We start from the raw sequence: 16,355 nt of genomic DNA on the forward strand, positions 1-16,355 counted from the left end.
AAAATGTTTTTTTTAAGACCCGACCACCCCCCTCCCCTCCCCACTCCTTAGCTCGCTCCGGCTAGAAAGAGGCTGCGGCGCCTCAGCCGGTCCCCCCCCCCCCAGGACACGGGATAATGGTACGGTCGACATCAGGTCATCGAGCAGCATCGCGGCGGATTTTAATTTTCGACACTTTTATTCGGGTGGGAATGGAACGCGGCACGCGCCGCCGGTGTGGGCTTTTGAAAATCGCGAGCGGCGCTCCACGGCACCAGGCCTCGCGGGGAGGTCACGTGCCGAGGGTGGCCGCTCGCCTGCGAACGTGGTGGGGGGGGGAAATATGAATCCTGTTCGTTTATGGTCGTTCTCTCGAGTGAGTGATCCGAGCCATTTAACCAAAGACCAGAGGCGACACGCTGTGACGTTTTATCGCGGTCTGTTCCTCACCCCCTGCCTGGGAACGGCTAGCGTGGGTGCCCGGGCTGACGAGGGCGATGGTGGCCATTCCCATGTATTCCTATCAAGTTATAAGGTTCACTTACGAAGAAAACCGCCATTTAACGGTTTTTTACGCGTTCTGATCGAGTGTCAGACACTACTGGGACTCGCAGCTGCATTACCTTTCCCCAGTCCTTTAGCCTCGTCACACTCGGGGCTCCTCTATCTGCTGGCGGGTTTGGGACAGTGGATCCCGGAGAGTCGGCGCTCAGGTCATTGATCTTATCTTCTCCACGAACCTGTTATCTGATAACCCACGCGGGGCTTAATGGAGGGGTGCGAAGTGCACTTAATAATTAAATCAGAGATTCCCTGTTCCCTAATCAAAGTGATGCATGTGATTGAGGAAGGGAGCTGGGGCAGGGTTTCTTATTGGTATATGAGCTCGCAAAGCACAAAGGGGCTTTCACTGATTGGAAAACTGCAATTTGCGCCTTGTGTGGCACAAAACGTGTACCTTGTAAGGAAGTCTAGAAACCAAATTTAATATAAGTTTATCTGTTTCTACACCGATGTTGTCAAACGGAACAATGACGTGTAAATCAATAAAAAAATCAGACGGTGTTCCAAACCTCTTTCCCTGGCTTTGATGTTTTTTAGCAACACAAACTCGCAGAAGTTTGACAAACCCACGAAACGTCTTTGCTGCAGCAAAATGTTCGAGTGTGTATTAAAGAAAGATCAAACCATACCCCGTTTTTTTGTGAAATTACTTGGTCACTTTCGCTTCCGGTATAAGGAGCCGTAATTTGTCGCGTGATTTTGGCGTCATCCGAGTCACGTGATGTAATACTCATGACAGGTCTGGGGGGGGGTGTCATGTGACCCTTCAGATCCAGGACTACAGCCGGTAGTTTCTGCCAACCAATTTGATTTGTACTGAACTGCATCCAAAGAAAAGGATTGATTCCCACTCCCCCCAAACCACTCCGGCTCTCTCTCTCTGTGTGAGTGCAATATAGACATGCTCTTCCGCAGCTTGGCCGTTTTAACAGCCTTGTGCTGCTCCGCTCAGTCCGTCTATGATCCGGATGAAGTGACCGATCTCCCCGGACAGTCCTTCACCCCAAACTTCAGGCAGTGGTCAGGGTACCTGAAAGCCAGCCCCGGGCAGTACCTGCACTACTGGTAAGACAGACGCGGCACAGGAGAAGATGCAATATTTCGTTTTTAAACGTACGCTGAACACTATTCTAACTTCCTCGTCAGTTCACTTGTTTGTGAGAAAAGTTCTGTTGAACCGGACGAGGGCGGAAAAGGTAACGATGCTCAGTTTCGGAAGGGATTTAGAACACGAATCTCTCCAACAAGGGCTCCTTTCTGGTTATATCGCCTTGTCCTCTGAGAAATTCCCAATTTCCAAATACCTGGACTGATGTGTGATTTTAATTACAGGTGATTTGTTAAAACAGGTAATTTAGAAATCGTTTGAATAAAATGATCCCTTTAGGACTTTGAGCTCATTACTTGCTTAGGCGAGCAGTGACTTATAAGTGTTCACTATCTTCAGAAACGAGTGCAATTGCTCTCTAACAAATAAAGTTAGAGAAATATCATTTACGATTGTTCATAGGTTTTATCCTGTTAAATTGACACTTTCTAGATTTGAACACAAGCAAGATGACTTATGTGCATTTTGTAATAATGAGAAGGAATCTTTGTTACATTTGTTAATATGCAGATGTACAAAATTGTGTTGGATAGATTTGCAAAATGTTATTGCTAAACATTTAAAGGTAAATGTTACATTTAGAGATTTTGATATTAGTTTGTATTTTGTTTGACCTGATTTGGATGAAGGATATGTTTTTTGTATTTCTGATGCTTAAATAAAAACTTAGAAAAACAAAGTGAGTGAACGTGGTGTGTGCACATGTACTGGGGCTGTCCGGGACCACAGGTGAAGACACCTTTGTTTCTCGCTGTATTTTTGGCTTTGCAAATTCAAAATGTACCCCGATATGTGAATATTTTTATTGCTGAGTGGTAGGTAGTATAGTTCTGAAAATGACACTCAGATAAAAATGAAGAGGGAGGTGTTGATTATAGCTGTTTTCTCCCCCCATGCCTTCTCCTGTTTTGGCCTTGCAGGTTTGTGACGTCCCAGGGAGACCCAGCCAAAGACCCTCTTGTCCTGTGGTTGAATGGTGGTCCTGGCTGCAGTTCCCTGGACGGGTTTCTCTCAGAGAACGGGCCTTTCCACGTGAGCAATTTTAATTTTTTTTTACTTCAGTGTGGGGTAAAAGTGTGAGACTTGCTCAAAACTGCCCGCAAAACTCATGGTCGTCTTCTGCACTTTATCATTATCACAGAGGACGCTTTTTTTTTCTTAGAGTTCCGTGGTCGTTCCAGATTTTATTTAGCTTGGAGACAAATTTGTTCCAGGCCTTCATAGATCCAACCCGAAAAGGTCACAAAAGCAAGAAGACAATGAGAAGTGTAGAAATCTGTCGAACAGCCAATATTGCTAGCAACAGTTGTCTGGTGTAAATTCATACTTGTGCAGCTCACGGTCTAAAAATCAGTTCCTCTTCTACCGTACCATTTAAGCTTCATTTACCCATCCTTTCTGGCAGGTGACTGATGACGGAGCCACGCTGTACCTAAACGATTACAGCTGGAATAAAGTTGCCAATGTCTTGTATCTGGAGTCTCCAGCTGGCGTGGGCTACTCCTATTCAGACGATAAGGACTACAGAACCAACGACGATGAGGTCAGTGCAGCCTCAGTTTCAGAAATAAAAAGAACCTGATGCCGCAACGCAACAGTACCCTCTCGGTGTCCATGATATAAAAGTCAAAATGCTGATTATTGTGGCTCTTGGACAGGGGTTAGGTCCTGGGTTCTAGGTTCGATGCAGGACAGGGGAATTCTGGGGACTTATGGACATGTTCTCTCTGTGCTCGTGTGGATTTTCGCTGGACGCTCCAGTTTCCTCTCACCTTTCAAAAACATGCTGGCTGGGGTAGCTGGTTATTGTGTCTGAGTACACATTTATATATACTGTATTCCTTCTGTGCACCCTGTGCTTCCAGGATGGAGTCTGTTGCTCACAGGTTCCTGCTTCGTGTCTTCTGACAGGTGGCTGACAACAACTTCAAAGCCCTGCAGAGCTTCTTTACTAAATTTCCCAATTTCACCAAGAACGATTTCTACGTATTTGGCGAGAGCTACGGAGGGATATACGCACCAACCCTGAGCCTCAGGATTGCCAACAGCTCTGCCAAGATCAATTTGAAGGTATTGCCAAACGACGTGACCTCCGGGGGGGGGGCTCTCCTAACAAGTTTCTAGCTAGTTCCTTATTTATTATTCCTGCCTTTTTCCTCATTCTAGGGATTTGCAGTTGGCAATGGAATCAGCAGCTTTGACCTCAACCACCAGTCTCTTATCTACTTTGCGTACTACCATGGACTGTTTGGAGAAAAGTAAGCATCAGTTTTCTCATCATTGAGGTCAGGAAGTGAGGTCATCGCAGCTGTGCATTGTGGGTGGAGCCTTTCAATTTCACATGTCACTGCAATCAACAGAGAGATCCCCTTCGTCACTGGTACTAGCCACTGCATAACAAATAAAAAATCTCGCACAAGCAGAATGCAGGCATAGCAAAGGAGAGGACATCAACATCTAGATTAATGTTCTGTGTGTAAAGTGTGTATGTTTGCTTTCTTTCTGTAGACTGTGGGCTGACTTGAACAGCAACTGCTGCAAAGATGGGACATGTAACTTCTACAACAGCAGTGACATGGGCTGCATTCAGGCGGTATTGTCTCCCAGTTTCTTCCATAGTCCGTGAATAATAATACAGCATTGGAAGCATGAAGCACACCTGATGAGAAAAGTGTAATTTTCCAACATCTGCCCCATTTAAAACAAAGGTCTGGATTCTTAATGCGCAGAAAACGCATTCTTAATGAGCTGGTGTTATTTTAGCTTTAAGGTTTCTGCCGAAAGGCAAGGCCGCGTCACAACTCTTGGGGTCTTAGGTTCATTTCTGGTTTGGGGTACCTTCAGTGTGGAGCGTAAATGGTGACCCCCCACCCCTCCGGTGTGTGAAGGCCCTGCAATGGCCTGATGTCCTGACCGCAGGGTATCCCACCTTGCCCCCATGGTCTGCCAGCTTAGGTTCCAGCTCAGCGTGACCACTGTATGTTGCGGACCAAAAGGTTGAAAGCAGATGGATGGAAGTTGAACAGCTTCTGTCTTCTTGGCAGGTGGGCCGTGCGTTTAATATTATCTATGATTCTGGGCTGAACGATTATGCTCTGTATCTGGACTGCGCTGGCGGTGTGGGGACAGCTGCACGTTATCACAGGGACATGCAGAACCTCTTTCGGAACTACAGGCCGCACTGGGATACCAGTTTGGTAAGGAACTAACTTTCACATATTTGGGAGAAGAGTGCGTCTATATGACCTCCGTTTAGCTTCCGAGTTCTTCAAGCAGAAAGGTTATATGAGAAGAGGAACATTACAGCTACCTAGGGGTACAGTTAAAGCATGTTATAGGTCTACTATGTCAAAATGTCCTCATGTGTAGGTTTTTATACATTAGGAGAGAAAAGATCATATATAATAGCTGCTCCGGTGTTCCTAGTCCTGGTCCTGGAGACCCACTTACCTGCTGGGATTTGTGCCAGTCAAGCTCTCAATTATGGAATTGAACCCTTAACTGACTTTAATAATACGATTAATTCCAACCGTTTGACTGTTTTCAGCTCTTGAAGAAGTTGGAGGTAACCTTTCAACAACTGCATTTCACACTATAAGCAAAGTAAAATTCCACAACTTTTAAAGAGGGAAAAAAAAAGCTTGGCAGTGTTCCAATCCAGCAAATTATTCATCCAATTAAGGCTTCAGTTTAGTAATACAGCTCAAGCTTAATTAAACTAAAGTTCAAGCTAATTAAGATGGAATGCAAAAGCAGCAGGCGGGACTGGGAATTCCTGGGGTTAATTCATAGAGGATTAGCTGTCCAGTCTCCTCTCCGTTATTGGCAGTGCTGAGGCCCAGGCAATGCCTTTCAAGGGCATTGGCTCTTGTGAAGGAGTCTGTGTTCTTGCAGCTGGCTGTGAGAGAGGCTCCTCCCTGCATCAACAGTACTGCCCAGACCAGCTGGCTGAACCGGGCAGACGTGCGCAAGGCCTTGCACATCCCTGACACCCTGCCTCCCTGGGACATCTGCAGGTAAGCAGGGCTCTGCGTTTTCCCTCTCTATAGAACCTGCAGTTATCTGTTACACCTCTGCAATTTGGAATCGCCAGTTGCCTGCGTCTCGGCTCAAACCTGTAACCAGACCCCAACCAATGTATATTGGCCCATTCCGTGGTAAAACATCGACCTCTTGCGTTATCATAATGATGCAATTAGGGCAAGGTCATATCTGTTTAAGCACAGAACGTAAAAGGGCACACATTGCACGGGAATATTTCAAACACCAACATACAACGTATGTTGTGATGCCCAGTTGTATTTGAATGTCACACTCTCAGTTGGATTAAGAAGGATGTCACATGACGGATGGTCTGTCCTCTTTCTCCGATGAGCTAAGCCTGCTGTGGTGAGATGGGGCTCTACAGTTGTAACTCCTGTGTTGTAGCGAGGAGGTGGGCAGCCATTACAAGATCCTGTACCCCACGGTGAGGGACGTCTACCTGAAGCTGCTGGGGCTGGGCCTTCGGGTGCTGGTGTACAACGGAGACACCGACATGGCCTGCAACTTCCTGGGTGACCAGTGGTTTGTGGAGCTGCTGAGCCAGAAGGTGAGCTGGCCGCTTTACTCAGAAGGATCGCTCATGGAAATGGCAGTCGGAGGAAATAAATTTCAGCTGCAGTGGGTGAAGCCGGAGTGAGTTGGCTTGCAGTTCACCTACAGTCTTAACCCTAGTTACAGACACCAGGCTGCTCTTCAGACAGGAAGTAATTGCATGAACAGTCAAACCGGTGATTTTGTATCATCGTATTTGCTTTAAAATGCAAAGCTATTTAGTCCTTGTCTCTGTCACTTTATTATTTTCGTGAGCGTTCCATCATCTTTGACTTTCGTCTTGACGTTTGTGGACGGAATTAACACCAGTGAAGCTTCGCTGTTTGAAAGTCGCCAAACAGGCGTGCAAAGTAATGACAAGAACTGGAAAAGCATTAAAATAGGTTGATCAGGCAGACAAAATTCTATGGAAGTTACCCGTAATGCCATCATAACGGCATCTGGATGAATAAATGATCTGGCAGCGTTTTAATTTCTTTTTGTCTTTTTGTCTGCTGAACAGAAAACCACAGATTACCAGCCCTGGCTGTACGACCATCAGATTGCTGGGTTTTACCAGCAGTTCGGCAACATCACCTTCCTTACTGTGAAGGTGAGCACAACCAGCCTCCTACCGAGCTCTGTCGCTGTGCCTTACCCCTTTCCCTGGATCAGACGGAGCTTTCCTTCGTTTGTTTCTTTCTCCCCTTGAGAACCGCAGCCTACTCCTGCTCCTCCCTGCCCTGTGTGAATCCATCCCATAGCTCCTCAGGATTCTCAGGAAAGCTTTACCGGAATGTTGCTACACGTAACTGCTACACAAGATGTTATCATGACATGCATACTGCTTTACAGGCACATGCGCAAAAGACTTCATGTGTGCATAAGAGGTCATGACATTTGCTTTAGCACCATTTGTAGCGCTTGGTATGATGTGGTGCTAAAGCTAATGTCAAAAGGCATCATGCCTGTGATTATTTACATCTTGTGTAGCAGTTATGCAGCAACATTCCAGTGTTACCTGAGTCTGTTTCCTCCAGAAGCTCGTTCTCTTGCTGGGTAATCGGACTGACAAGCTTCTTCACTCTTGTTCCAGTTGAGCCCTTTTCCCATCTTTCTTTCCTTCCTTGTTTTCAGTATGTCTGAAAACTCTGTAACAGCCTCCTTCCCGCAGGCTGTCAGGCTCCTCAACACCCTGGAACCTACTTTCGCCCACCCCAATTCCAGAAACAGGGTTTAAATCCCCCCTGTGTGTTGTGTAGATTGTATTATGTATTTACCTTCTCATTTGCACTGTCTGCACTTTGCACTATGTGTATCCTGTCTACAACGTCTATGTCAGTGTCCCGTCTGTCCTGCCTGTATTTGCACTGTGGACCAGGAGGAATGATAATTTGTTCCACTGTATACCTATATCCTATATTCTATATGGCTGGAATGACAAATAAACTTGAACTTGTCTGTGGTTCTCACCTTTTCTCCCCCAGGGTGCTGGACACATGGTTCCACAGTGGGCACCAGGGCCAGCCTTACACATGTTCCAGTCCTTCCTAGCCAACGCCTCTTACTGAGCTGTCCTGCACCGGGACCTTCTCACCAGGGGCCTTTATCAGCGATCAATTCCAGTGATCAACTGATCAGCAAACTAGGAAAGTGTGGCTGCCAGAACAAACCAAAGATTGTAAATTTATTTGTTGGAAACTGTTTTATCAATAGGAAGGGTAAATATTTCTGTGAGCCCTTTCAGCCTTATTATAAGGAACTGTGTTTTTTTTCCCCAGAAAGAAAACCTTATGTTCGTACACTTTGGGGATTAAAACAGGTAAAAATCACTTTTTTTGTAAATTGATCTTTGGTCCAAGTAATGTGTTGAAATCTTCTTAATCATCACATCTCATGCAAAGAGGGTGAAAATAAAATGCTTAGAAAGTCATTAAAAACATTGTCATTTTTATTAGTTGTTTCTTGCAAGAAATCTTTATGTGAATTATTTCAGGTAGTAATTAAAGGTGTATTTTGCTGTTTATTTGACATGTAATCTTAGAGGTACGTTGATTCTACTCTTAATATACCTCCATGTTAAGATCCTGCACTTAAAGATGTAATAGTAAAATGACTGTAGTACATAGTTAAAATTCAGGTATGAATTCTATTGAGTTGAGTGTTTGTTGCGCCTGTGTAAAATCAAATAATTCTCTTCTCAAAAATGTCTGTTTGTTTGGGACTTTATAAATATGTGCAACTTTTATACACTTCCTTTCAATTCATGAGTTGAGTTGTGCATACATGTAAACTCATTGCACTTGTCCTGCTCAATACATGTTGACTGTTTTGTTTTTAAAAAATGATTCAGACTTGTGCACTTAAACACACTGAAAGTTTGGGGAGTGCGGTAATATTACAGTTTTTTTAAGGTTGTCCGTTTTTCTTCCACCTCCTAGTGATGAATAGGTTTGTTGGTGTCTCTAAATTTTTCCACTCTCTCTAAACTGCATGTTTGACCTGCAAAGGACTAGCATCCCGTTGAAGGTGTGCAATTCTGGGATTGACGTGACCTGTAGCAGGAATATCGGTCATAGTCGGCACTGTTATAGCACTTTTCTAAAAGGGAATGCCAGATCATGTTTATTACAATTTTAGCGCAGCACAGAAAGACCATGGAAAACGCACATCTTGGGGGTGAAAAAGTGAGTAGAGAGAGGATGTGATTAAATTTTATTGATTGCTACTTTTTATTTAGCGCCGTCAGACATTCCTATGACAATACCTCTGATTGACTGCAGTTCAGTATTTTTGCATAACATACCACTGGTCTGTCTGTTGCAATATTTGTATTCTCTCTCTTTTTCTAATAAAGGTTTGATCGTCTTTCCGAACGAGTGTTTTTATTAATTTAAGACATAGGAGAACAATAGAGTACAGGCTTAATCTCATGGAATGGAAAGAGATTTGATTTATTTTGTTACTAAGTTTTCTCTTTGTTTTTAAATAAAAAACAGTTTATGATCCCTCGATTGCAGTAGTTAAAGCCCTCCAACATCTTGTTCCCAATGGACCGTGTGGATGACAGTAATGTGGAGTGCTCTTGTCCAGCCACAATGGGGTTCCCAGGGTCCATCTGAGTGAATGAGAGGAGCAGCAGGTGATTTAGCCTCTCGTCTAAAATGTCAGTAATGCAAATCTGTGAGATTTTAAGGGAGTGTCTGTTCTGGGATCCCCTTAATTGTAGAAAAAGCTGTGTTGCAACTCAGCAACTTAAAAGATGTGCAGGAAAGGAAAAAAAAAACAAATCTCATTTGTATTTCAACTTTAATTGCTGGTACACAATGATTTCTGGAGTTATTATATACAGAAATTACAGAAACAGATTATGTACATGATCTTTTTTTCTTTAAATTGATCATACATTTTGATTAGGGTGGCCTGTATATACAGAAGCAGCATTAGTTAAAGTCAGTAGGAGTTGGAGAGGAAGTTCTGGAACATCTGCAGAGCTGGTCCCGGTTTGTACTGGGGGACCATGTGGCCAGAACCCTGTGAGATGAGACAGAAAGCAGAAGCCTGAGTCAAGGTGTGGCAGTGCAATCTTTGATATGCATGTAGAGAAATAATGTACAGTGCTATGCACATCTGTATTTTGAATGGCCACTATCTACTACTTATATAAGAGCTGAAATGCAACCTGAATGATTGAGACATGTTTGACTTAATAGCAGAGGTGACTCAAAACCACAAGCTTGGTAATGCATACAGCTTGGCCTACCTTGACAGTGAGGAATGTGATCTTCTCATACTGTTCCACATAGCCTGCAATCTGGTCATTGTAAAACCAAGGTTTGTACTGGCTCACGAGCTGCAAAATAAGAAGTCACCCATGTGAGCTCAAATCAGTCCAGGATCCATCACCACTCAGAAGCCCATGAAGACAGATCCCATGACAGAAGAGACCTTCAACCCTATAAAATTCCAGGACCGGGACGACTTGGTGTTTCTGAAGCTCATACCTGCTGGTTGAGGGATTCCACGAACCACTTGGCCCCGATGAAGTTGCAGGCCATGTCCACGTCTCCGTTGTACACCAGCAGCTGCAGGTTCTTCTGGAGGAGGTCCTGATAGAACGAGGTCATGTCCTGGTAGGTCCTCTGATACAGGGAGCCCACTGTATGGCTGTGAGCAAAAGAGAGCCACTGCTTTCAGCATAAACCCTTCAGCATGTGGGACATTCACTTGCCTTCCTGGTTTTGTGATTTGGGTTGACAGATGGAGTATGGTGCACGTTGCAGCAGTTAGCACTGCTCGATCCTGCTCGTACTATTGCCCATCTGTGAGGGATTTTCCCAGGAAGCTCAGATTACCTCCAAGCCCCCAAAGAAAGACTAATTGGTGTCTCCACGTTGTCGCTGTATGCTAGTGTGTGTGGGTCGCACATGTGAGGGTACAGTCCTGCCTTACACCATATGCTTCCAGGATAGGCTCCATATTGTCATGGCCCTTACCCGTACAAGAATGGATGGATCAATCGACTGGTAATCAAAAATAGTTAGAAACTCAGAAGCTGCTTTCTTCAAGTGTTATTCTGCATGAACACATGTGCGAGTTAGTGCCTGTTCTTTCACATTTCCTTAGCTGAATGCAGGTGACTTCAAAGCTGTTGTGTGTGCTGAGAGAGGACCCTGACCTGCACAGCTCCCAGGTCTGCACGAAGCTGGGGATGTGCAGAGCTGCGCGCACCGCTGGGTTGTTCAGCCAGTAATACATTGCTGTGCCGTTGATACAGCGAGGGTCTCCAGGGATGGAGGCCTCCACCTGAGAGAGAGCAGGGAAAACAGCAGAGGACAGGAGAGCAGATTTTTACTGTGCCTTCTGCACAGTGCCAGACGGCTGCACAATAACAGCACATCCTGCTGTACAGCAAATCTTCCTATTCTAAACCTTTTCTGTTTTCAGCCAACAAGGCCCATCTTATCAAGGCATGAACAGTGTGCTCAGTTTCCACGCAGAGGCACTTTTTTAATTGCACCGCTATTTCAATATTGTTCGCACGGGTCTCTAAAATAAAGAATTGTTGGTACCTTACACTATATGAAAGTAGTTTATGCTACAACATTAACCAGTACTTCTATACTGGAGTCTGTTCCTGTTGCTGCATGAAGTGCTCTAGAAACTAAGGCCGACTATAAAACTGCAGAAGTTTTGGGAGAGGGCCTGTAGAAAGCCAGGCAGAGAGACTCACAGGGGCCTGGAAACGGAAATTGTAATTGCGGAAGAGGTTGGAGGTATCGGCAGCATAGAGACCGCTGTACCCTGCGCCACCATAGCACTCAGAGTACAGGTCGTAGATATTGAGGCCGATGTCCTGGATTTCATAGAGAGCCTGATACACCTGCAACACAAAGGCACGCAGAAAGGTAACCATGGGAACAAAAGAACAGCTACATACAAGAGGAGGCCCATGTGCCCCTGTGGTAGTTGGTAGTTAGGCTTCAACAACATGGTTGGGTAACAAGTTCCATGCTCCCACAACCCTTTGCGTAAAGAAGTGCCTCCAATGCTCGCCTTTAAAAGCACTTCCAAGTTAGTTCACTTGGAAGTGCTTATTCCTCTGTGGAAAGCAGTGAGAAATCTCACATGTGTTGTATCTCTTAGCCTGTACAGCAAATCCAAGAACCTACACGGACCTCATTAGAATAACACATGGTGGACCTCCCAGTTTTGATAATGATCCTCCAAGGAAATGAGTGCCTGACTCTTTTCTGTTGACCGAAGATGGAAACAAACACCCGAGCACGTGCCAGCCTGCAGACAAGCATCTCCTCCTGCAGGGAAAATACTCCACCGGAAAAGGTGAACGAGAAGAGAAAGGAAGAGGAGACGTACCGCGTCCTGGCAGTTGCTGTTGGAGCTGCTGTAGAAGTTGCAGGAGTCTCCAGAGCAGCAGTACTGGTTCAGTGTGCTCCACAGGCTGGGCACAACAAGAAACACACACTCAGTCGCTCAGACACAAACCTCCTGAACATAATGTTAAGTTGCCCAGTTTCCTGCATTCATCCCTGGGAAGCTTAAGCACAGACAGGCGGGAAACTGGACACTGTGCCCCATTGAAATATAAAGATCTCATATCAGCTTTTTTTAAGTCAAGGTAGTGTAGATATCCCTTGAAGTAAGAGGCCACTGTCCTGTTCGTTTGCATTACACTTCCTTCATGTTAGTGCTCTGCAGAGACAGTTGTGTCACAGCACTGTGGATGATGCTTGGTGATTGTCTGAATACCGCAGTATTGTTACTGCGAGGTGTATGTGCAATGTGTGTTGGTTCAGGAGACCCCCAGTCCGGGGGGCTTGCACACACCTGCTGAGCTCTTTAATTAAACGAATCTTTAACCGAACAACCCAGAAGATGCTTGGCAACAACCTTTTCAAGTTTGGTTTTTCCCACTTAATCATTGGAGATTTTAAGTTACTTAAGAAACTGTTACTTACAACAGTTTAAAAGGCAGCCTCCTGCATGTGTAGAGAATGAAAATGTTGACTCTGTGAAGGGTTCAACTATTTACTGCAAAAAAAAAAACCAGCAAACCAGGACAAGGATTGGGGAACCCTGTCTAGTAATCAGTTAAGCGGGGCACTGGAAATGCTACTTACTTGTCTCCGAAAAGGCCATGATAGTATCCAAAGTAGACAAGGGACTGGTCATTGAGAGCATAGCTGGTCATTCCATTGCCTACACCCATTCCCTTGAAGAAAGATACAAAAACCACAACGCTCTTTACTCTCTCCCTTCAGCCCAGGCAGAACGAGGCTCAGGCACTGCTGAGCTGCTGGTAGGTTTCTATCTCATGGTTAAAACAAAATACAACCACTAAAAGAAAAACCTTTTCCTTTTTCACCGGCTGGTAAGGAAAGATTGGAAGGGACAGTAGCATTTAACTGCCACAAGGGGGCAGGCCCGAGGGCCTTACCTTTAAGTTGATGTTGTTGGAGCTGCTGGCAATTTTCTGGGTGAGGGTGGGTGCGTAGATCCCCCCATAACTCTCTCCGAAGACATAGAAGTCGTTGCCGGCAAAGGAGGGGAACTTGGAGAAGAAATCCAGCAGGGCCTGGTAGTTGTCATCAGCCACCTGGTGTGAGAAGTTCAAGAGAGTGGTCAAGTCACTAGGTTCTCACTGCTGTCTCACATCTCTGGTGTGCTTGTCTTTGAATCTGATATTTATCCTTCTGTGGGGGTTTTTCGCCCCTTTGCTGTGTGATTTCTGTCTGCGGGCTCCAGTTTTGGCACCACTCAGAGACATACTGTACAGATCAATTGGTGTTTCTAAGCTGTTACTGTCTGTGTTAATTGGTGTTTCTAAACTGTCTGTGTGTACAGTATGTACTCACTTGCATTCCTAAACTGGTGCTGTATGCGTGTGTGTGTCGATTGGCATTTCTGAATTGCCCGCAGTGCCAGCCCTTTCCCCAGTGCTCCCCTCTGACCTGCGGGTCGCTGGTCTGGTAGTTCTGACTGGTGGAGTAGGAGAAGCCCACGCCGGCCGGAGACTCCAGGTACAGGACATTGGCCAGCTTGTTCCAGCTGTACGGGTTCATGTAAACAGTGCCGTCATTGTTCAGCTGAGGAGGAGAGGAGGGAGGCGGGTCAAAACGAGCTTCCGTCAGTCCCAAAGCTGGGAAAACCTGCATGTCTGGAGCAGCAAGAACAGCAGCTCCCAGGAACAGATCCATTGGTTGATCACAAGATTAATGCAGCTTGGGGTTGAGAGTATAGACTAACAATCTTGAGCATGCAGATATAATACGTACCGCAGGGAGGTTCTTAGACTTCAATATTAAACTGTGAAGTGTAGATGATTTTTCTAGCTAGACTGAGACACTCCATTTGAATCTTAAGCTTCAGAAGTGAGTTCGTATGAACACCCTCCTCTGTGAGGCCTGCTCTACGATTCCAGGGCCTGTTCGTGCAGCACTATCAGAGCAGGACTCACATGGAACGGGCCATTCTCCGACAGCATCCCATCCATAGAGCTGCAGCCAGGACCTCCGTTCAACCACAGGATCAGGGGATCTGTAGAGGGGTTGTTCTGGGATTCCACAAACCTGTTGGGACAAACTCTGACATGAGCACCCAGCCTGTCCCCCCTGAAGACACTCACTTTAGTCTTTTTGAAGGGAAGCAACGAATAAAGACGAGCACTGGCTTTTAGGCTACAAACCATTATAAGACATTAAAACATTAAGACATACATAACATTAAAGGGCGTTCTGATAGACACAATTGTTTGAACAGTAAATATAAGACCAAAGGCATCCTGATGCTCTCAGGTTTCCTTGCAAAGTTTTCAATAAGAGAGAATAAAGTCACAAACCAATTTCTAAGGAAACAGAGACAGAAGGTACACCCACAAGAAATAAACCGAGACTAGACAGGCACCAGATCTATTTTAGGAGCTGATGTTGTGCATGGAAACGAGGAAAGGCATATGGAAATCGCCAGGAAAGGTGCTTTTGGGTTCTCACCAGTAATGGAAGTAGTTGCCGGACCCAGCCTGGAGAAATCCGGAGTAGTGCTTGAAGTTGGGGGTCTCTGACAGCCCCGGGAGTGAGGTCACCAGGTCAGGAGCGTACTGACCCCAGCAGCCGAGCAGGCACAGAGCGGCCACGAGCAAACTGCACTTCACTAACATCTTCTCTCAAACGGTTGCCTTCAGGTACACTCCCTCTCCTGTGCTCCGGCTTTTATACCCACTCCCCTCTCTTCTTATCTGGGCCACGATAAGAGACTTCAGTACTATCGCAAGCTGGGCTATTCTTGGTGAGGCAAACAAGAGACCTTTCCGCTTGTACTTGTTTATAAACACGCCAAGGTGGGACACGGGATAACCTGCCTGTTTCAGCGGCACGTGTCGTGCTCTTAAAAACAAGAGCGCCACTAAACGTTGGAGCTAATTTCTCATGTTTAGGATTTCATTAGATAAATCCATGATTGTACTATTAGAGGATAGATTATAGATTAATAATTATAAAATGTCTTACATTTATGGAGCACTTTTCCTTCAAAGCCCAAAGCTCTTTACCTACAGTACTTGGGGAGACTAACCTTCATTTAACAGTGCAGCCCCACTGGGTAACACATGGCACCCCACTACATAGCAGATCAGGTGAGACCCTGCTTCACTAGTCGGATTAATGGGGAAATTTAGAAATTGTACAACTCCAGAAAGCAATGAAACCGAGAGGCATTAAAATGCAACAAATCAGTATCAGGACCAGTAGCAATGATTGCATTTTTAATGCCTCTTGGTATATGTACTGGAAGTGCAGGCAGGTTAAATTATGTGATCACAAGCAGAGCAAAGGCGCCCGTACGAAAAGAAACAAAGGCCAGATATCTCTTGCTAAAATTGCAAGTCCTGAAATGAGCAAAGACCGTCTTCATTAAAACTACCTGCGAGAATGAAAACCCCTTTATTTCTCCAAGGCAGTGACAAGACAGAGGAATTACCTGCAGAGTGGGGAATTTCCCAAATCTCTGTACTACATGCCAAATTGTAATTATGTGTGCAATTATGGGGCCAAAAGCACAATCTAGAATGTTGAAGGTAAACTCCTTACATCTCAATGTCATATGATTTAATACTAATTAAATTTCCATTTAGTCTTTAGATCAATGAGTCTTTATTTAAGTAGATGCCAAAATACAGGAGTGGTAGGATTAAACAACACAGATCAATCTCTACAACACAAATGATCTCAGTAGCCTAAAAGGGGGAGTGGATGTCAGAACAGAACTTATTCAGTGGTTAATTAAAAGTTTAATTAAAGTGGGTGACTGTAAGACAACGAAGAGTAAATCTTAAGCCGAGGAATCTGAAGTCTTTGACCAGCTGATTGGAGAGTAGCTGGTTTACTCCAGATCAGAAAATTTGCTGGCTGTATCGTAGAATTGGACCAATTTATTTTACCTAGACAGGAAATGTATTAAAAAGCAGCAGAAGAGGCAGAAATTGGAGACATCCTCTTTTTAACAGTGTTTTGTCAGCATGGAGTAGAATACAACATTGAATATCACAGAAGCAGGGATGGATGGAGGAGATCACCAGACAACTTGAGCTACTGGATCCAAAGACAGGACAAAT

At 45.0% G+C, this 16,355-nt stretch overlaps 2 protein-coding genes across 2 annotated transcripts; one reads left to right on the forward strand and one right to left on the reverse strand.

Moving 5' to 3' along the window:
- The first annotated feature begins 1,277 nt into the window (after nt 1–1,277).
- On the forward strand, nt 1,278–9,102 carry LOC148817247 (lysosomal protective protein). The gene is made up of 11 exons (XM_088938767.1): nt 1,278–1,608; nt 2,572–2,683; nt 3,057–3,194; nt 3,563–3,721; nt 3,818–3,909; nt 4,160–4,244; nt 4,696–4,848; nt 5,546–5,667; nt 6,080–6,242; nt 6,750–6,839; nt 7,714–9,102. Exons 1-11 carry the CDS (start codon nt 1,445–1,447, stop codon nt 7,795–7,797), a joined length of 1,362 nt encoding a protein of 453 aa, XP_088794893.1. The 5' UTR covers nt 1,278–1,444; the 3' UTR covers nt 7,798–9,102.
- A 426-nt stretch (nt 9,103–9,528) lies between these two features.
- LOC148817248 (lysosomal protective protein-like) lies at nt 9,529–14,903 on the reverse strand. The gene is made up of 11 exons (XM_088938921.1): nt 14,737–14,903; nt 14,205–14,316; nt 13,699–13,833; nt 13,185–13,343; nt 12,868–12,959; nt 12,104–12,188; nt 11,460–11,609; nt 10,905–11,032; nt 10,231–10,393; nt 9,990–10,079; nt 9,529–9,760 (listed from the first exon to the last, which is right to left on the reverse strand). Exons 1-11 carry the CDS (start codon nt 14,901–14,903, stop codon nt 9,680–9,682), a joined length of 1,362 nt encoding a protein of 453 aa, XP_088795047.1. The 3' UTR covers nt 9,529–9,679.
- Nucleotides 14,904–16,355: the final 1,452 nt, after the last annotated feature.

This window comes from Atractosteus spatula, chromosome 21 (genome assembly GCF_055471065.1).
Source record: "Atractosteus spatula isolate fAtrSpa1 chromosome 21, fAtrSpa1.hap1, whole genome shotgun sequence".
NCBI classification, from domain to species: domain Eukaryota; kingdom Metazoa; phylum Chordata; class Actinopteri; order Semionotiformes; family Lepisosteidae; genus Atractosteus; species Atractosteus spatula.